The sequence below is a fragment of the Pezoporus wallicus genome, unplaced genomic scaffold (assembly GCF_028554395.1).
Source record: "Pezoporus wallicus isolate ANWC-B61680 ecotype Strahan unplaced genomic scaffold, APGP_CSIRO_Pwel_v1 contig_8251, whole genome shotgun sequence".
Classification (NCBI taxonomy): Eukaryota; Metazoa; Chordata; class Aves; order Psittaciformes; family Psittacidae; genus Pezoporus; species Pezoporus wallicus.
The window spans coordinates 633,455-654,223 of record NW_026641469.1 but is presented as its reverse complement, the minus strand read 5'-3'; the positions used below and the strand labels follow the sequence as shown (position 1 = coordinate 654,223).

The window sequence follows — 20,769 nt, the reverse complement described above, 5'->3', positions numbered from 1 at the left end:
TTCTATAGCAGGGAGCACAGTTTAGAGCAGCAGGGTCCAACCTCACCAGGATGTTCTTCTTTCCTGGAAACAGCTATGGACCAACAGGCTGGGAGCTCCAGACAGGTGCTGACACGTCAGACTTGGCAGTGATCTTTGCCATCAACCACAGCCAGTTCCCTCTCATCCAACTGAGCATCAAAGACTGTGTTTTCAAGAGTAAAAGCTTTCACTGGCATGACACCTCCTGCCATAGCAGACAGCCTTTGGGCACGAGGTGAAAGCAGAGGCACACATGGCTAAGATTCCCTTCCTTCTTCTCCCTGCCTGTGTTCCAGCCAAGTTGCCAGGGCTGGCTTGTGCTCTCCATAACAAAGATGGCTTATCCTATTTAGTTCAGATTAGCACTCACTGTTGCCTACACAGGTAATTTCCTGTGCTGTGTCCCACTTTCACAGCAATACAAGTTCCCATTCAGCAAGGCACTTAGCACAGGAACCTACTGCCTTCAGCAAGAGCAAAGCACAAACTCCAGAGCTTTGCTGGTGAAACACAGAGCTCACAATTCCTCTGCCTCTAGAGCACAGGGGAGTCCTCCAAAAAATTCCTTCCTTCTCCTTGCTTTTGTAGTAATTTCCATCTTGCCCTGAAAACAGACATGACAACACTGTTGGAGTCAGAATCCTATGTACACGGTACCAAAAGACATGTGCCAAGCACACCCCCTGTCAGGGTAGGTGATTAGCTACAATAGGAAAACTGATCCTGACCATGTGTCTTCTCTTCTGGATTAATCTTCCCCATTACGGCACCAAACCAAAAGTGGTGGCACTGCTGGGACTGACAAATCAGGCCTAGCTGACTGATCAGGACAAAAAAGACTGCATGACTCAGTTTCACTCCTTCTGCCTTTACAGGGACGGAAGGATGCTCCACAACCCCCTTAATAACTTAATCCTTGCAGCCATATCCCCATCCATGCCCTCACTTCCAGGCACTGGATCCTGTGCATCTCTCATTTGTGCTCAGGACAAAGTTACACTCAGTTTGGGTCTGTGATTCCTGCAGGGAATCCAGCTGGGGACCAGTCAGGGCTCATCCCAATGCCAACAACAAAAAGATGCTCTTTTGGCTTTAGTTAGGATGCGATGCCAAAAGCCACTGGCATGCATGCATGGAGGTTCTTTATTGAAAATAACCAGGTCTCATTTATCCTGGAGCTCTGCAACTAAGTCCAGAATTAGAAATGGTGGTGCCATACCCTGAGAAGGTGGAGCTGAAGTATCTGAGAGAGAAGACACGTCTGGTCTCACATACTTCTGTGAGAAGCATTTTGATGAGTACTGTTGTAACAATACAAATCACTCAGAACTGCTGCTGTTTCCCACTTCTCTGTGGGAAGATCCTGAGAAAGCTCCAATTTTCAGTGGAATTTACAATTTCTTTATGTTTGAAGTAATGGTATCAGAAATACTCCACAGCCTCTTGTCATCTTTACCTTCCTTGTTCCCTTCCTGCCTCCCAGTTTCCAACCAGGATGCTGTGTGGAGATCGATGTCAAAGGGTTCTTCGCCATTCCTTGGAGCCCCCAGCATCACGGCTGGAATGAAAAGCCTTTCCGAAGGACAGGCTTAATGCCATAATCCCTACATGAAAGGGTTATGCAAAGGGTCAGAATAGGTGATGATAAAGTTCCCTTGCAGCCAAAACAATCTACGAACCTCCAAGGAAATCCACTATCCTCTGGCAAGAGCCAGGACCAGACTTTCCAAAGTGGAACAATGTCTGGCTCCAGAATCGGAGGGGCAGTGCCTCTGAAGAGCAATGAAATCATCTCTTCTGCTTGGGAGGTTCAACAAACTACACTGGCACTGCCTGTAAGCCACAGACCACAAGACTGGAATGCTGGAAAGAAAACCAGAGCAGATATGTTCAGAATGGCATTAAAGCTAATGTTACACTGCTAAAAAGGAAGAGAAAAAAGGCACTTAACCTGCCTTTTTAATATGGTAAAAGCCAATTTGGAGATTCCCTTTGAACATGCTAGGAAGCTGTTGTGCAACCCAGCCTGCTCAGCAGGCCCAAGGTGGGAATGGCAGAAGGCGCTGCAAGTCAGGACCAAGGTACCTGAGCAGAGCTGTGTGGGAGGCAAGGCTGGAGTGGCAGGAGAGCAGCAGCTTCAGAGAGAACAGGAGCTGGCGGAGATTAATGAAGGCAGCTCAGGCAGTACCTGTCTGTAGGAGGCCTGGCTCAATTCAAGGCCATTAACTTCTTGCTTTCTGAACACCATGAACAGGACTGGAAACAAAAGTATGTCTGCCCAGCACGGGTCATGTCAAGTGAGTGCTTAAATACTCCAGCAGGACGAAGAGCATTAAGAAAGGCAAAGAGCCACTTCAATGGCTGCAGGCTCACAGGGCTGCAAGTTTTTGCATGAAGCCCAAGTCAAAACCAGGCAGGCAACTGGGATGGAGCCTTGAAAGTAGAAACAAATAAATTACTAGCCTTCATTTTCTCCCATTTGGGAGTTGAAATTTAAAGGGGAGTCCATCAACTTCAAATAAATCATGTTTATAATTAAGAACATATTTTCCTGCGCTGCTTACAAGCCTTTGGATGATTAATAAGGCATTTTTCAAATTACTTTAATTCCCACTAATTATGCTGCTTGTTTACCCCAGTCAATAATTTTCCTTCCAAGGAGATAAAGCTATCCCAGGAGGAGGTCTCCCTCCAGGGACCAAGAGGGAAAGGACCCCAGGGAACTGCAGAAGGCACCAGTAACACATGGGAGGTCTCTCACTGGAAGCGACGGAGCTGGTTACATGAGTCACGTCACGTCAAGCACTCACAAGACTCCTTTTGCTAAGCCTGAGTCTTTGTCTGGATAAGATGAAGAGCCATGAGCTCGCTCTGCTCCCAGAAGCCTTGAGCTCTGTTTTGCCTAGACCTTGCCTGAGGTACCAACCTTGCCAAGGAACCAGACTTTGTAGGTTTAGCATGAAAACACAGCAGCGATTGCACAGCTTCTGGGTTTGGTCAGGCTTGTGCCTGGCAGAAACCAAATGTGCCTATTTTGTGTCCATTTCAGACACTGGAAAGTCTCTTTAGAAAATACAGTGAAAAAGCTGAACGGGAATGCTCTTCCCAGTTATTTGATTGATTCCCTTCCAATATTACTGAAGAGCTAGATATATTAAAACGAGCAGTGGTGCATTCCTATTCCCACCCCAGCTCTGCAGCCTGCCTCTGTGGTGTGGATGGATTTGCTGGGTCACCTTTCCACAGCAAGGGCTGAAGTGTCCATACCCAGAAGCAGCACACACACTAACATGTGCAGGGTGACCCAGCAACATAGAAGTTGTGAACCTATCATGCTGCCACATGCCCAGCAGAAAGTATTGCTACAACCCCTTTAACACATCAAGGTGCTTCTGGTTTGACTCTGCAGACTCCTGCTGACTCTCCAAAGATAGCAATGGCATTTCCTCATCTTTCTACCCTTTCTCCTCTGTTTCAAGACAGCAGTTATTTCATAACCTATGTCGCTAGAGTTGACAGTTATTCTTAGGCAACTGTAAGCTACAAATACAAGTGTCCAGCTAACAAACCATACACACTCTGCAGAGCACAAACTGCTCTTCAGCCAGCGGCGCACAAACAACAGACTTTGGTACTTCATGATCTAAAACAAGGGAGCAGATACCAGCCAAGGCTTTCCCTTCCTGAGAGATGAGAATAACGCAAGAGAGCAAAGCTGCAGTTACCTAACGGTGGCCCAAATCCTTCAGATCAGGCGTGCAGAAGCACGTGAGCTTCTGGGGAAGCCTGACTTATATTAATCAAACTAGCACTGAAAAGCACTACCACAAACTTTATTCTAATGCTTGTTGTACCATACCCTAAAAATAACAAAAGAAAACAAGCTGAGGTAAAAGATATTTGCTGTCAAAGGTGGGGGAATACCTTCAGAAAGCCACAGTGTTGGCTTCCTCTAAGAAATGAATCAAGAGTGGGTGACACACTTCAGACTTCTTATCCAAGATAGGTGTCCTGTCTGCTTGGGTTTAGCACACCACCAGGACAGGGCAATACAGTCTGTGACCTGGGGTTGCAGAAAAAGCAGGGAATTCTGGGGAAACCCTGCTCCCATGAGCTGCTTGTGATGCTCTGGAGGTGCCCCAAACTGGCATCAGCCCCCTTCAAAAACCTGACCCTGCCTTAAATATGTTTGTGGCACCTGCTCTATAGAGCGCTAGCTCCCTCTATGAACACCCTTGAGGGCAGTGATGGCAAAGCAGCATAATCTGCTTTCTTCGCAGGTTGTGTGCACAACATAAGGCATCCAGGAGGAGGGTGGCAAAGAGAAACCAGCATGGTCTCAGCTCCTGACCTCAATTGAGGCATTTTTAACTTGTGGATTTGCACAAACGTGAATGAGCAGAAGAGAGCTGCATGAGATAAACTGGGAAAGGGATTCCTATTAGGCCTCATGACCAGCTGCAGAGAGGAGATTTACCATTTGTATGGTTTTTGTTCCCAAGACAGGAGTACACAACACAGAGGTAAGGTCAAAGCTTTCCTTCTGTTTCATGTGGAAATGCAGAGTAAGAGTGACTCACTACTCAACTTGCTCAGCTGCTGGAAGACAGCACAACCATTCCTTACGTTGTTAAAACCATAAAGAAGTTAAAAACTCAGACCAGCAGCAAGACATCTAAAGCACTGCTTGATCTCCTCTTAAAGCATCCATCCTTCCACTCCCTGGAAGTGATGCTAAGCACTGGAAAAGGCACTGAGGTCTCGTGTATGCTGAACTCCGTAAAACCACGTCTCACCAAGAGGAGACACTGCATGTGGCCGCAAAGAGGCTCCAACCTAAGCAGCATGCCACGTGTCCTCACGGCTGAGGGCCAGCAGGCTTGAGGTATTTGCACTGGATCCATACTCGATACATGGTCACCTGTTTCCCTCGGTTCACTTGCAGCCGCCGGTCAACCAGGTTCTGGATTTTCTCCAGCCCAGCTCTTGTGAAGAGCTCATCTAATTCATCTGGAAGTAGAGAGGAGATGGAGGAGATTGAGCTTTCATCTAACTGATGCCTGCTCACAGTGAGAGCTAAACTACGTTGAAAGATGAAACAGAGGAAACTTACCGTCTCACTCTGGCAGGGAAACGTAAAGATCAGACAGGACTTAACTCATCTACTATGGGGGGGGATTAAGATCACACTTTCTCTAGTTTCCTTTCAGTTACCTTCTAGCAAAGAAGGGAAGAAGTATTTGGAGGACAACTGGTATGACACAGACTTGACAAAGAAAACAGCAGCACTTTCAGACATGGGTACTGCCTCTAGTCACTGGTTAAGGGAGCATCTTCTGGCGAGTAGGGACAGATCCATTCCTTCCCCCCTCCCCACTCTCCCCAGAAGAATTTCCGAGTCTGCAAGAGCAAAGAATGGGATCGGCCCTACGCTTTTAAATGGTGGCAATGAGATGTGTGCTGTAGAGGCTGGAGGGGAATGGGATTCATTAAGGTTAAGTTTGGGAATAAAATCCTTACAGAAACCACACCCTGCTGGGGCCCAATCAAAGCACTAAGAGCCCTCGAGGCTGGCAGCACTTACACTGGCAGGTATTCCTGACCAAGCAAATAAGGATCATGGTGCCCCAGCACACTGGCTGTGGGCAAAGCCAGAGCAAGTCCTGCTGAGCAGCAGAGAGCTTGTTCAACTGCAGGCTGGGAGCACGTGATTTGTATGGAGTTTCTGTAGAAAAGGGTAACAGGTCCCAGCTTGTGCTCTTTTATCAGATGCTTGCCATCATGAAGCGTCTGCCAAACACGCATTAAACACCAGACTTGTGCACTGCAGAAGGGAAGAGCTTGTTGCAGTTGTGTCACTGCTCTAAAACTGACCACGCAGCGGGGCAGAGTGGAAGTGACTGGAGGCACTATTGGTGATAAGCAGGGAGAACACAACTCTGCTGAACACCAAGCAGCAGCAGAACTGGAGAGGCTGCCTCAGTGCTCAACTATGTCCTACCTATTTCCTCATGGGAGGATACTGAAGCTAGAAGAAGTTCCTCCAAGTGATGTCCATCTCACAAGATTCAAGGAGAGCTCCTCCAATCCCACCCCTCCCAGTGCAGCAAACACATTAGTCTTTCTGTAGAAGGATTTTCCACTATGGAATTCACCACACCATATTCACATTAGCAAGTGATAAGCCCAGGTCCCTGTGCAATTGAGAGACACTTGAACATTCCCCCTTGCTCCAAGGAAGACAGGGTGTAAAGAGCTAGTGGCAAAACCTGAGGACACAGGGACAGAAAAAGGTGAGGAGAGTCAGAGAGGATGTTTTATTGCTTCCTACCTTGTGTGAAGAAATAGACTCTGGTGCCATCACCTCTCACATAGAAGTTATCAGACAGACACTGACCTAAGGAGAAGAGGGATTTAAACAGTTACCAGCTATCATTTAAATATCAACAACTGCCATTCAACAAGAGGCACTTCCCCAGCACACACTGTGTGTCTTCTACATGGGGTAGACACTACTCCAGAGCAGGAGCACCTAGTAGTGATGCAGCAAGACTACTCAGAGGAGAAGAAAATACCTTTCTTAAACCGAAGCTGGGCCAGGTCGTAACGGCCATAATCTCGCAACAAAATCATCCCTCCTGGTTTCAGAAGACGACTCAGTCTGTTAACAATGCCTTGCATCCTGAGGAAAGAACAAAGCAGAATTAGCCAACAGTCTGCAAAATGATGCTCATACTTTCCACAAAGTATCAAGTTTTATGTGTTTTGACTTCATACAAAGAGCAGCCAAAAGCCAGCACTTCTCTGAGCTCTCTCAGACTTAGGTGAGTTGATTTTATTTGGCTGCCTTACTTCTGACACTCCCCGATTCTGCTTCGTTTTTCTCTCCAATGATAACTTAGCCTGCCACAGCAAGGATTAAGTGCTCTCTCTTACTGATTACAAAAGGATTTCCACTGGTTTCTGGAAAACAAGGAGTGAACATGAAAAATGCTGTGAAATAAAACCGAAGGGAACAAAAAGCAGTAGGCTGTAACAGTCACACCAAAATCACAGCACTCCTGAACCTGTCCCCTCCCTTCTCACCACCTCCCATCTGAGAAATCAATGCAGCCTTTGAGCTTTAAAATCTAGCAGCATATATTCCACAAATGGGTGCCGAGTGCTCAGTGTGGCTGGGGTTCAGAAGTGGGGAGCAAGTGTACCTATAGCCATTTCCCACTTTCAAATCACACCTACCCTGCACCAAGAGTTATTACAGCTTGAAGTACCTGCTAATGCCATTTTCAGAGGCTTAATGGAAAACTGGACCAGAACTTTTGCTTGCTATGAGGGCAGCTACTGTTAAAGGGCTCAACTCCTATATGCATTATCTTCCGCAGCCAGAAGGAATTATTCCAACTTACTTCTCTGGGAGAATCGCCGAGAGGACAAAGATAAGAATAACAACGTCAAGACTCTTTTCTGGCATTGGGAAAGGACTTTGGTCGTTGCACAGGTCATGGACGAACACAAAGCAGCGAGAAGAATCATATTCTGCATTGTTCTGTATTTAAGAAGAGAGAAATAAAAGCATAAGCAGCAGACCTTGATCTCAGTGTTATCTGGATGTGGGAGTATTCATGGGAGATTTACAAAGAGCTTTGGACTTGTAACAAGTCAGGCAATCAGCACTGCCAAAACCCCAGTACTGGACTGAGGGATGATTATAAGGTCAGATTTTCCATTAATAGTGGTAAAAAGTGAGAGATTTACACTATTAAACTAGTCATCTATACAAAAGCAAGAGTGTCAGGGCCCCCCTCTGTGTCTCTGAAATCAATATTCACTTCAAATACAAGCAAACTGCTCCCTATACACCAAAATCAAACCTGGCTGCCTTAAGTTGTGTAGTTTTCTAAAGCTGCTGCTACAGATTGCAGTAGCTTCTATAAACAGTGCTTGTGTCACCTTAAGAGGATAAAATGGCATGCTGCCTCCGCTGCTGTGCTTCCGATCTCATCTCCTCTCATAAAATGACTGATTACACTTGATACTTCATATATTCTCAGTTCTGTTCTGACCTGAAATGTTTGTCCTTTGACTAAATTCCACTCCTGCTCCCCAGAAAACAGTATCCCTCCTCAGCTGTCTGTGCAGAAGCACCCAAACCACGTTCCCAGGACTGCAGTGCCAGCAGCGCACACACAAACCAAAACCAGTTTCAGTTCCTGTTAAAAAATAGCCTGACTGTTTTCAAGGTTGAGCAGTTACTCAGCTAAAAAAGCTGCCAACCACTGGGGAAAGAAAATCTGGCTGAGTTGTCTGCTGCCAGTGTGACATTTTGAGAGCTTCAACTTCCCTCATTTCTGCAATCTTTGACGGCTCATCTGCCTTATTACCAGTGCAAGGGTCGGCATCAGGGCTAGCTAAAGAAAAGAAAGCTGCCAACACAGCTACACAGCTGTGATATATCTGTGTTCACATGCAACTGGCACCATGTACTTCCTACCTGCACAAGTCAACACTGACTTTACCTGGACAAGATCCACAGCTGTAGTAGAAAAATCACAGCAATACACAAATAGGCCTGGATCACTGAAAGAAAGAAAATAAATGATCATCATTTATATAAAGGTGCTGCACTGGGATTAAGAAATGTCTCAAATACACAGAGTACAGAATTGGGAGCCAGAAATCCCAGGCTTTAGCCTATCTCTGTTAATAATGTCTTGTGAAAAATCTGTTGGATCAAGTCACTCCTTTACGCCCCAGCTATTCTCATATGGAGCTCACAGCTTACTTTTCCTTCCAGAACAGGCGCTAAGGCCTGTGTGAAATTGCTTTCAGAATGAGACATATAAACTTGCATTATGTTTTGTGGGTTGCATTCTAAGACCAAGTATTTCCAAGGTCAAACCAAAATCATCTGAAGTTGCAGATGGCAAAAGTACCACTTGCATCTGAGACTGTCTAAGCTAAGAACACATGCAGCACTTTGCCAGTTGTTTTTAGGAGGCTGGTGCATCATGCAGGTAAAAACCTACTGAGAACTACTTACCTGTTGGTTTGTAGAATTGGGAAGACTGTGTTTCCAGCACCACAGCCAACCTGCACAAAGCAGATGTACACAGAATGAAAATCACTTCTTCAGCATCTCCCATGCAGGTATTTCCAAATCATCCCCTTACAGCCATGGACCAAGGAGCAACTCATGAGTAACAGCTGAGCACAGCAGTGACCCTTTGCAAATCTCCTTGCAAGATCTGAGTATGTTCAGCTCTGAGGAGCAGGTTTATGTATAAGCATTTGTGGGAAACCACTAAGCTGGTTCTCGTAGGGATCTCACTAACAAGCTATATATTGTTACTCCTTTGAAAACTGTTATTGCTGGAATCCCAACCGTAACAGCCAGTATGAGTCACTGAAGCACTGGCAAAAGCCATGGATTAGTTGCATTCACTTCCATAGAAAATCAGAGCAATGCAGGGAGAACTTTCTTTCCTACAATTACAACCTGCTGTTTTGAAGTTTCCTTCACTAGATGGCTCTGCCTCAAGTTACGACCAGGCCTATTCTGATTCTGCCTTATTATTCCTTCTGCTTGTTCCCATTTGAAGAGAAGGGTTTGAGGAACTGGCTTCTGTATGCTTAAGGAATCAGTAAAATGGAAATAGACTGAGCTGAAAACACCACGAATGGCTTGCAGTGACAATGTTACTTAAGCATTCAGATGAGACAGGAAAGCCACAATGACCATGAATGCAAAGTCTGAGGGAGTCTTAAAGCCACAGATTAAACAAACCTGAAGGACAATTCATATTGACTCTCCATGGGTGGGTGTAACTTACATAGAAGGTGAAGCATTCAACAAAACCAGTGGTATCCCCAGTGAACAAACTAGAGGTGACAGAGCAAAAGGTTGCTAGTAGCTGTCCATTACAAGTCCTACAGACTTTTCTGGGACAAACCCTGTATGTGAGATTCCCCATTACTACAAGGGCCATAAGGAACAAAGCAAACAGCATCTTTACATTCTTGGATTTGTTGTTTTGTTTCACACCCCCCAAGATGTGACAAGAGCCAGCGCAAACATGTAAAACATACACGACAAGGGAAAAGCTTTATACAGACAAGAATCAGCTTTTCAAAAGGTGACTTTTAAATGCTTATTTCAACATCTGATAGTCAGTTTGTCTTTTAAACTCTCAAACTTCTTATGGCCCTTGTGCTCTGCCAATTCATAGCCTGAACCAAAAGAATCCCAACAGATTTAATGGTTTAATTCAGTTCTAAGCTGCCTTCTATTTCTTGCAGTTTACTGACTTAGGGCAATCATCCCATTCACTTGCTGTTTGCCAATGATACATGTGACAGTCCCTGTCACACTGACACTGACACAAGGGACTATTCCATGTGTAACTTTTTTACAGTTATTACCTCTAATATACGGTAAGATGCAGATGATCCTGGGTAATCCCCATCACCTTCATTCAGCTCACTATACTTCTGTGTAGCCAACTTCTCTGTGCAGATCTTAGGTGTGCTTTTTATCAGGTTTAACTCATTCTCTGCCCTGGCTTCCAAGGAACAATGTCCATTTTCACAGCTTCCCAGCTCTTCGCTGCTGGATTCTTCTTTGTTACTAAATTCATGCAGAGAATCCCCATTTTGACATGGCTTCCTGTTAGGTGCCAGCTCAGGGAATTCAGTGAACAGCCAGTGCCTGTCCTTGAAGAAGCCATTTTCATGGATTTTATAAAAGTCATCCCAGTACCTCTTAGCATTCACCTCATATTCCTCTGTGAACACAAACAAAAACATCACCAGCAGTCAAATCAGAAGGTCTCGGAGTTTAATCAGTTCAGACAGTGAATGATCACTGCAGCCATCTATTCAGCAATCTGCTTTAATAGGTAAGGTCATGGATTGAAAATCACCTTTATTTAAATCCTGCCAGCTCACATCAACACTCAGCCTGCATCCTCACTGTCACTTTGTTAGGACTAAAAGAGGGGAAAGAGGCAGAAGAGGAAAGTGTCTGTCTCCTGGCAGGATTTAAAGGAAGCTGGCTACAGAAAAGGCCTCTTTGAAGGACGCTAGAACGAAGAAATCCAGGTTTTACTTCCATCTCTAACAGTAACTTGGATACTGCTAGAGCCCAGTCTGCAGCACTTTGCTTTCCACAGTTCCGTGCATGTTAGAGCATCACACATTTATGAAATGAAAACAAAAGAGGAGGGTCAACAAAAGTGACCACTGCCATTAAAGTAGTAGTGAAGAGCTAAGGAGGACAGACTGCAGACGGTAAGAATTAACTTTAGCAGCAAGCATTATCATTTCACAGCAAGTGGACACACTCCTGGAGCAAGATGAATATTACAGAAAGCTGGAAGAACATTTACAAAGCCATGATCTAATGAAATTCAAGTCATCCAGTGAATTATTTCCACACACCTTGGCAGATTTCAGATGAAGCACAGTTCTAGGGAAACTATTTTTGCCATGGGAAGTTACAAATCCAACTGGCTTCCTGAATTCTCACCGATGTGATGAGTTATCTGTCCCTCAGAAGAGCTAATTCCAGCACCCTGTGCTTTACATCCCAAGTGCGTTTCAACTGCATGCAACTCCTCAGCCATCTTTGCACAGCAACAAGTGCATTACTGAATACAAATGATTCTGCCCCAGTTAGAGATGACAACTCTATGTGAGAATGGATAACGTCTCTCCAACATCTACAAGGAGCAGGGTTAACAGAAATAAAGCAGCATTAGTATCTGAACTGCAGTTTTATTTGTCTTTTTGAAAAGCATGAAGTGTTTAGAAGATACATGAAAGGAGATACTAGGATGAACCAAGAATGCCTGGAAAACTACATAGCCTCAGCCAAATACAGATAAAAATGTCTTTAAGAAAACTCAGAAGTCAGTCATATGTATATTTTTAGTAGGATCTACCCCTGAAGCACAAAGAGCTATAAATAAAAACAATCTCTATCTCAACTACCACAATTTTCTCCTTTTAAGAAGCCTTGCCCTTAAACCCCAAGCTGAAAGACATTTTAATGTCTGATGCTGGACTAAAGCAGTAAGCTTGTGTTATGATCTCACCACAGCTCCAAGTAAGTATGCAGGGTCAAGTCAGTTTACTATCTGCATAGGAGAACTCAGTGACTGCTAATGGCAGAGGAAGGGGCATTACTGATTCATCCCCTGGCACGCTCCTTCCTGAGCTGTCACTTCTTCCATGTATTAGTAGGAATATGCAAGGCTGGACCCCAACAATCCCATGACAGCCTGACTGCAATGGGATGCTTACCTGAGGTGCTGGGGCAAAATTCCAGCCCAGCCATTTTGGATTAGCCACATTTTTGCCACAGTCTAACACAGAACAAGACATTGTGCTCTTTCTGTGTCAAATTACTGTGGAATTCTGGTGGATATTGCACTATTGAAGAGCTATTGTACTGCAACCTGCATGTGTGGAAGCTTTATTTAAAGCTCCTTTACCTCATAGCCTAGCATTTTCAAAGCACTGGAATAAAGGATCAGTAACAATATGAATGCAAGATCATGCAAGAAACAGATTTAAAGCAAAATAAATGACCATATTCATTTTTCAGTTTGACTTTCCTGCACAACTTATGCCAGAAAAGTTCACAAAACACTTGCTTCAAAATCCTTTTTGTGGTATTAGCTCGTGGGGACATCGGCGTGCAAGCCAGATTCCTCCGGAGACCTTTCTGATAAGGACTCCTGACTTGGCTGCTCGTCTTTGTAAGGACACCCCCAAAGCCAAGCCCATACTCACCCTTTCACATTGCAGAAGAAGGGCAAACAAAAGTAACTGTTCACAAAAGACAGGAAGACAACCAGGGACCCCCTGAATTGTATGGGGGGGTAATTATGGAGCCTCAAAAGGAAACCAAGAAACTCTTCCACTTCTTTCTTTGTTCCCAGCCAGAAGACACATCTTCAACATACCCCAGAGAGCTTCTCTCCTTCTTCAGAACAAACTTTGACAGCCCCAAGAAGTCCACAGAATAATACAGCCATAATGACCAATAGCTTGCCTTTGTTCTCCTGCTTGGACACTAGTGATTCCCAAAGTACCAGACCCTTCAGGCACAGTTGGCTGGGCTGGCTTCCCTACGTTTCAGCCATCCCATTGTCTCCACACGCTTCCCACTGAATAGCAACCATCAAAATTTGACTGGCCTCCATTGTTCAGTCTGGGAAATACATCATGAAGACCTGACAAACTGCTCTAACAGCAAATTGCTCCACGATTTCATAGTTGCATATAGATTCTCAAAGCATGACAGACAGCATCCTTTAATGTTAACCAGATTTTAAAATGAACTCAACACAATGGGCATCACAATAGAAACTGCTGGATACTTCTGGGAATCCAAGAAATTAGAAGGGTTGCTCTTTGGTATAATTAAATTTGCTATTGTGAACACAACTGGAAGCTATATGGGAAGTGTCTCAATAGCTCCAGTAGTGTTCAGCATCGCCTTACAGACGACACACTCAATTTAATTTGAACAAAAGGAACAGATCCATCCTAGAGCTCAGCAGGATATAATATGATCATCATCAAACAAGTCTCTTATCATACCAAAGAACAGGAAGCCATTTCACCCTCATTTAAGGGACTGGATGATATGCAAGAGGTGTGGAGGAAAGATGCGTTATTAACCAGAACAGCTTCACCATTAATCGGAACAGCTTCAGCTGTATTACTTGACTATAGAGCTGTGCAACTTTAGCTTGATTCAGATTCAGGTAAGCATTGCATTTTGGACATATAAATATCCTTTAAGCCAAGGTTGAGGGAATTAAACCTCTGGAATCTCTTCTTTTGCCTTTCTGACGATAAACACTTCCATCATGATAAGATAATTTTTCCTCACTTCTCATTTAACCATTATCATGCTGTTACTCACTTGGTAGAGAGATATGGACACTACTTTATTAGAGCTTCTTAAGAGAAAAACTGAGCTTTTATCAGATAGCTCCACAGCATGCAAGTAACAGAAGACTGACTGCTAGAAGTTAAGCTTTAGAGAGCAAAAATAAGCAGACGCAACAGCACTACAGCAAAAGAAGCTTGTTGACAAGGAACACGAACAAGTATTTAAACACACACAGCATGAACAAAGAAGCTCAATCCAAGATGACTCCTCCAAGCTAAGACCATTTCTGTTCCAGTAGGATGAGCTGCTGGAGAAGGTAGAGGAATCACAGAGAGGTAAATTAAGAACAGAAAGATTCCTCCTTCTCCATTTTTCATTATCAACAACTAGGTAATGTATTTTGAATGATTTGAAAGAGGGGGGAAGGGAGGAATAAATGATGATGCATATGTAGCTCTGGTCACAGTTCCACTCTTGCATGCACAAGTCAAGACTCAACATTAGAAGACTGCCCAAAAGTACCTTGTTTATCTTGTGGCAATAGCTGTGAGCTGTTCTCTTGAACTTTACTCCTGGCACTGGCTTCCTGCTCTTCTGACCATTCCACATTATCCCTGTTGTGAAACATAAGATTAACTACTCAGCTGAGAATCACAGGGCAGACAGAGAGAAAAGAGAAAGGTCCAGACAACCTTCCAAACAGCTCTGAGCTCATCCGCAGGCTCTAACTCCAGCTCAGCAGCAGTACAACAGCTATCAGCACGGTTCTGAATGAACTGCACTCATAACATTACAAACAATGTAACTGGGAGAGATCCCAAGAGACACCCAATCTGTCCCCTAATCTTTTTTCCTATTTGATGCTCCACCAAGTTGAGAGGAAATAAACCCTTCTTGTAAACAACGGAGGGCACTCAGCGCAAACAGGCCTCCTTAGAGAGGAACTGCCACCATCACAGGGTGAAAAGCACTCGTTCCTATGCAGGTGATGGACAGGTAGGTGCTTGTGTGTTTCCACTCATGGGGGTCACCAACGCAGACCATCTGCCTTAGAAAAGTACCTTTTCTGAAGTTAAAAAAAAAAGGCAGCTTGGTTATTTGGAAGGCAAAGTGTTCTCTTAAATCCAATTATGAGAAAAATATGCAGGAAGCTTTAAAGCATTAACAAGCATTAATAACTTGAATGTGAATGCACAGCTGTGGAGTCATTAAAGTGATTCACTTGACCTTTCTTCATTAAAGCAAGTGAATGAAAAGTAGAATACAAAGACCAAGAAGCACTATTCTGGCCTCAGGAGAAATTAGTGTTTTGATATTAACTCACAAAACACAGACTTAAGTGTCAAGTGTGGAAAAGCTAGATTACTAGGAGTTTCTGCAGGAAGTCAGCATTGAGGATACGCTTTTGCAACCTATCTTTGGCAGAATGGAGTCCAAAATGAATGACAAGCTGATATATGCGCATACTCCCTTTATTACACATTAAACATACCCAATTGTTAACAAGGAACAGCAGCCAGAGACCAAAAGTGGAGGTATGTCCGTCCAAAATGCAAATCACCTCCAGTTCCCAGGAAATTTGGGTGTTTAACATATCTGAAAACAGCTTTCTCCAAAGGAAGCCTCCCATTCCAAGCTAACACCTAGCATCATCTCACACTGTTCCAGGAGCAGATGGGTGCCATGACCATTGTACAATTTACACCTTAGCCACTAACAGATGGAGAAGGGTTTAGAGATTTCTGAAAGCAGATAGTTTAACTGTTACTAACTACAGCAATGAAGCAATTGCTGCAAACCAACCCATTCTCCTACAACCTCAAGGCAGCCTGAACCATCCCAACCGCTTTGGAAGGGACAGAGCAAGGCTCGGGACCCCACGGGGATCATCACCCCGGACAGAACAGGGCCCTCCTGCCCGGCCCAGCCTCCCTTCCCCGCACCCACAGCCCCAGGGCTTGCTCCGGTGTCCGCGGCTGCCGAGACCCCCGCTCCACGGAGCCTCACCGCAGACCGCAGGCGAGAACGAGGCCTCCCCCGCCTCCCGCGCTCCTCCCCCCCCCCCCCCGCCGCCCCGGGCAGCACCGCCCCGGGTGTCCCCGCACAGGGCCCGGGGCTCGGGAGCGGGCCGAGGCGCTGGCCGCCCTCACCAGGCGTTGTGCTGGAAGAGGCGGGCGGGGTCGGTGAGGAAGCGCCTCCCGAAGCGCTGCCGCTCCCTGGGCGCCGCCATGACGGGACGAGCGTCACCGGAACCGGAAGCGCCGACCCGGGAGAGGACTGGGGCGGGCGAGCGGTGGCGGGAAGGGCCGGCCGGTCTCTCAGCGATGGCGGCGGTGCCGGGGGGGCGGGCAGAGGCGATAAAGCTGCTTTTTACTTGCTTTTACTTGCTTTTATTTCGCGTTTTACACACCGGGGCTCAGCCCGTTGTTATCCGGTATTCACAGGCCTGTGGTGCTGTCATCCAGCCACGATCGTAGCTTGGCTTCCATGGCTGCTCTCTGCTTCGCCCGCCGCCGGGCTCTGAGGTAACAGAGCCCACAGAAGTCGGTGCCTGCCTCCGGGTCGCGTCCGGTGTTCCACAGGGACGAGCAGGTGCATGCGGTGCGGTGGGAGAGCCGGCTGTCGGTGTGGTCCTCGCTGAGCTTGTGCCAGAGCTTCAGCAGGCTGCTGTGCTGCAAGAGGGCAGGGCTCTGCCGGGGCGGCTTGGCTGCCTGCGCCTTCTGAGGGGAGGAGGGAAGTGGGAATCAGGCAGAGGATCATGGTGGGGAAATGAGCTCTGTCCATGTGGGGACACGCACCACGTGTGTATGTGCGAAAGGCACTCAGTGATGTGTTACGAGGTGCTGTTGGCAGGTAACAGAATCATGGACTCGACCCCGTTGGAAAACACATTTAACCCAGTCCAACCCTTACCCCAGCACTGCCAAGGCCACCACTGCCCCATGGCACTGAGGTCTCGTCTCCACAGTGTGTGAACACTTGCAGGGCCGGTGACTGCAGCCCTGCCCTGGGCAGCCTGTTCCAATGCCTGAGCACCCTCTGGGGCAGGAATTGTTCCTCAGCTCCATCTAAACCTGCCCTGGTGCAGCTTGAGGCCGTTTCCTCTTGTCCCATCCCTTGTTCCTTGGGAGCAGAGCCCAGCCGCTCCTGGAACGATCAGGTCCCCCCTAAGCCTTCTCCAGATTGAACCCCACAGGTCCCTCAGCCCTTCCCCATCACACTTGTGCTCCAGGCCCTGCACCAGCCCCATTCCCTTCTTTGGCCCTGCTCCAGCACCTCAACATCTCTCTTGTAGTGGGTGGCCCAGAGCTGAACACACGGTTCAAGGTGCAGCCTCACCAGTGCCCAGTGCATGGGCACAACCACTGCCCTGCTCCTGCTGCTGCACTGGTGCTGATACAGGCTAGGATGCTGGTGGCCTCTTGGCTGCCTGGGCACAAGCTGGCTTATAACCAATTCATGCTGACTGTTAACAGTAATAAACAAGTAAGCTTTTATATTTCTGGTTTCATTTTTCTTTACACTTAGGACACGATTGCTCAATAATACCCATATCTAGTTAAAGCATTCACCAGCCAATTAATGTATGGGTTACATGAGTGACCAGTCACTCTTAGTGCTGCTCTGATTGCATTCCCCATACTGCAACGTGTAACATCTGCCCTCAGTGTTTAACACCAGGACTTGTGTCCTAGCTGGGCTGTCTGCTCTCAGGTAATGTGATGTATTTAGGCACTCAGTGTTGACATCGAGGGATCATCTCCACTTCCTGCAGGGAGCAGGAGGCCTGAGAGCAGCTGCCTGAATGAAAGCAAGCCTGGCTTTTCAGCCCTGTCCTGCACCTCCTGCTGTGCTATGACATACCTGAAGCATCATTTGTCTCTCACCTTCTGCATCCGTTTTCTCTCACAGAAGCAGCGGGTGTCAAGCAGTGTGGATTGTGCGTTCTTGGCTGTCTTCTGCAAGCTCTTCCTTGGCTTCCTCAGTATTGCTGCATCTTGTTTAGGATGTAGGAAGATGGGGACCTGAGTGTAAGGGCTGCCTGAGGGGGGGGCAAAGGGAAATAGGAATCAGTGACTGTGCAGCCTGCAGCTGGCTGCCTCTTGGTTTCCTCTTCTCACCTGGAAAGGACTCGGTGAGTCCTGAGCTGTTCACCCTCTGAACCACAAGTCAAAGCAGCTACCATCAGCATGCCCAGTGTTAGCAGGCATAGATCCACACAGGCACCAGTCCCTTGGCTACAATGTTGAGTGCTTAGTCTGCAGCAATCCATGGCACAGAGGTGCCTCTAGGTGTTGGGGTGACCCAGAACTCGCCCACTGCTACATTCTTTGTAATAGGCTGTTTACAGACACTAGAAGGTGATGCCTTCCCCCCTATGAGCCTCTGGCAGGACCCACTACAACTGTTTGAGTCAGCTTCTCACCCTGGGAGGGTTTTGAGCTGAATGAACTCCCAAGCTCTGCTCCAGCTCCTTTTAGTGTGATCCTCCTGGAAATTACCTTGGGAAAGTTTTGCTAATGCAGGGCTGACCCTGAGCCTTGCTGAACCCAGTACCAGAAGCACTTTGGGAGAAGGCCACATGCCAGGAGGGAACAGAGAACCTGTGGCAAATGCCTCACTTGAGTTGTCACCCTCACAGATCCAGTGACTTCCCTTTTGGACAGTGGGAGTGATAGTGTCAAGCCATACCTTTGTGGCTCTTTGTGTGAGCTGCTGCCTTCTTTTTGTTCCCAGCTGAGTCATGGGCAGTGCTTGCAAAGGAAGGTGTAGTAGGGTAAACCACCTCTTTCCAAATCTTTCTGCCACACTTGAAGGCGTCATCATCCATCCAGTTTTTCTGGTCCCTAAGCTTCCTCTGGTAGTGACTAGAAGACAAAAGAGGGCGTCGTTGTCCCATGAAACACAGCCCAAGGCCTCACTCAGCACTGGCTGCTGTGCACCTGCATATCTGGGAAGACCTGGTTCATGTGAGGATATTTTAAACTGCAAAGGATATTAAACTGTGTGATAGACACAATTTATGGTGGCATTTACAACAGTCTTTGTAGAGCAGGTGTCTGAGCTATGCAGGTGCATGTCCAAGTAGATACAAAACGTTTCTGGAGATCCAGTCTTTTGTTTTATAAGGCACAAATCTCCCAGTAAAGAGGGATCTCCCTCATCTATCTCACAGAGCTAAGGAAGCTCACCTGATAATGTCAAACAGAGTTTTCTGGGGCAGAGCTGCCAACTCCACCAGCTTCAAGAAGACTTCTAAGAAGAGCATTCCTCTGTCACTGGCAGAAGTGAAGCTGCTTGAGTGATTTTCCCAAGATGCTGGAGGGGAAGAGAGTGGTCAGAGCTGTGACTGAGCCTTGTCTTAACCTTCACAGAGCTCAAAAGGAGCCAAGACCGTAGCAGCTCCCAGGGAAGTCTGGACAAGTTATGTCATGGGGATCCATCCCCTTTATCTGCTGAGTACTGGTTAGGTATCTAGCAGGTAGGACAATTCCCTTAAGCTTATGATTAGCTAAAGAAGGTGAGATCTACTCCTTCTGTGTCCCATCTTGTAAGAAGAGTTTGGCCTCTGCTCTTGCAGCCAGGAACATCTGGACCGAATGCTGGATTCCTGCCCCTGTCCCTGAGACTGGCAAGCCACGGGGGCAGGGCTAACCCTGAGCTGGCCTGTCGTGGCCCATTGAACTATTGCTGTCTTGTCTGAATAGAGCACCCTTCGTTTCTTTGGGTCCCAGCTGCTCAGTAAATACCAATTGTCTTGAGAATCAGGTAAATTCAGACATCTCTGGATAAGGGAGGCTTTTGGTGGAGCAGGATGTCTCTTACATACTGTCTGGGTGAAACACATCTGGTCAGTAGCACTGTCTAGGGAGTCAGAGAAATCCAGTGGTCTGTCTCCTGCAGGCAAGTGGCATCTCTGTTAGCAGAGCAGGGTTTTGCTGTAACGCAATGCTGGGGCGAGCAGCTCAGAGCTGGTGCCACACAAAGATTTGCTACTAGAATCTAAGAGTAGGGAAAAAGCTGTTCAAGCTTTCCACTTGTAACTGGGTCGTTACTGGGTCCACTTGTAACTTCAGCATGCATAAAGAGTTCCAAAAGTGCAACGTGTAGCTGTGAAAGCTAATCCCTGGTAAATACTAAAATACAGCAGCCCAGCTACAGCAAACATCTGAGTACGGTATTGCCCTGGGCAATGGGAAGGCACATGGAGGAGGATTGGTTTGCACACTCAGAAGTTGACTTGGAACAACCCACAAGAGAGTAATGTGTGGTCTGGTGCACTCCTCCTCAGCATCTGCACACACCAGTTCATTGTACACCTCTTGACTGGTTAAGCTAAAGGGCTTTTTTAAGGGAGTCTTGTTTGTGTCTTTACGGATATCAAGGCCAGGTTGGACAGGGCTTTGGAGCAAGCTGCTCTAGTGGAAGGTGTCCCTACCCATGGCAGGGGTTGGAACTGGACGAGCTTTAAAATCCTTTCCAACACAAACCAGTCTATTATTCTAAGCTTAGTGGTCACCTCCAGACTGTGAGGTTTAATATTGCCACCTGAGTCTTTGGGGAATAAGTTGAAAGCATCAGAGGATGCTGAGAGGACAGAGGACAGTGAATTAAATGGGCCAGAGGGAGGCACTGCCTGTATTATATTTGTTTGGAAACCATGAACTTTAACCACTGGGGATTTGGTACTGGGATTGAGGTGGGTTGTTTCTTATGGCCAGTGGCAAAGCATCAGCCTCTAAACAGTTATTGAGGGGGAGTTGGAAAACTTGGTCAGAGGAAAGGTGAGGCTGTATTTAACCTGAGGCACTGGTTGAGGTGGTTGGTTTGTTTCTAGCTCTGTC

At 46.6% G+C, this 20,769-nt stretch overlaps 2 protein-coding genes across 2 annotated transcripts; both read right to left on the bottom strand.

Moving 5' to 3' along the window:
* Positions 1-4,545: 4,545 nt before the first annotated feature.
* Positions 4,546-16,186, bottom strand: LOC130607135 (tRNA N(3)-methylcytidine methyltransferase METTL2). The gene is made up of 9 exons (XM_057423995.1): positions 16,075-16,186; positions 14,447-14,538; positions 10,441-10,802; positions 9,062-9,111; positions 8,538-8,598; positions 7,428-7,567; positions 6,597-6,703; positions 6,353-6,418; positions 4,546-5,031 (listed from the first exon to the last, which is right to left on the bottom strand). Exons 1-9 carry the CDS (start codon positions 16,152-16,154, stop codon positions 4,880-4,882), a joined length of 1,110 nt encoding a protein of 369 aa, XP_057279978.1. The 5' UTR covers positions 16,155-16,186; the 3' UTR covers positions 4,546-4,879.
* A 170-nt stretch (positions 16,187-16,356) lies between these two features.
* LOC130607136 (uncharacterized) lies at positions 16,357-19,402 on the bottom strand. Its single transcript, XM_057423996.1, has 4 exons — positions 19,117-19,402; positions 18,617-18,792; positions 17,812-17,966; positions 16,357-16,644 (listed from the first exon to the last, which is right to left on the bottom strand). The coding sequence occupies exons 1-4, from the start codon at positions 19,191-19,193 to the stop codon at positions 16,363-16,365; spliced, it is 690 nt and encodes a 229-aa protein (XP_057279979.1). The 5' UTR covers positions 19,194-19,402; the 3' UTR covers positions 16,357-16,362.
* Between the last annotated feature and the right edge of the window lie 1,367 nt (positions 19,403-20,769).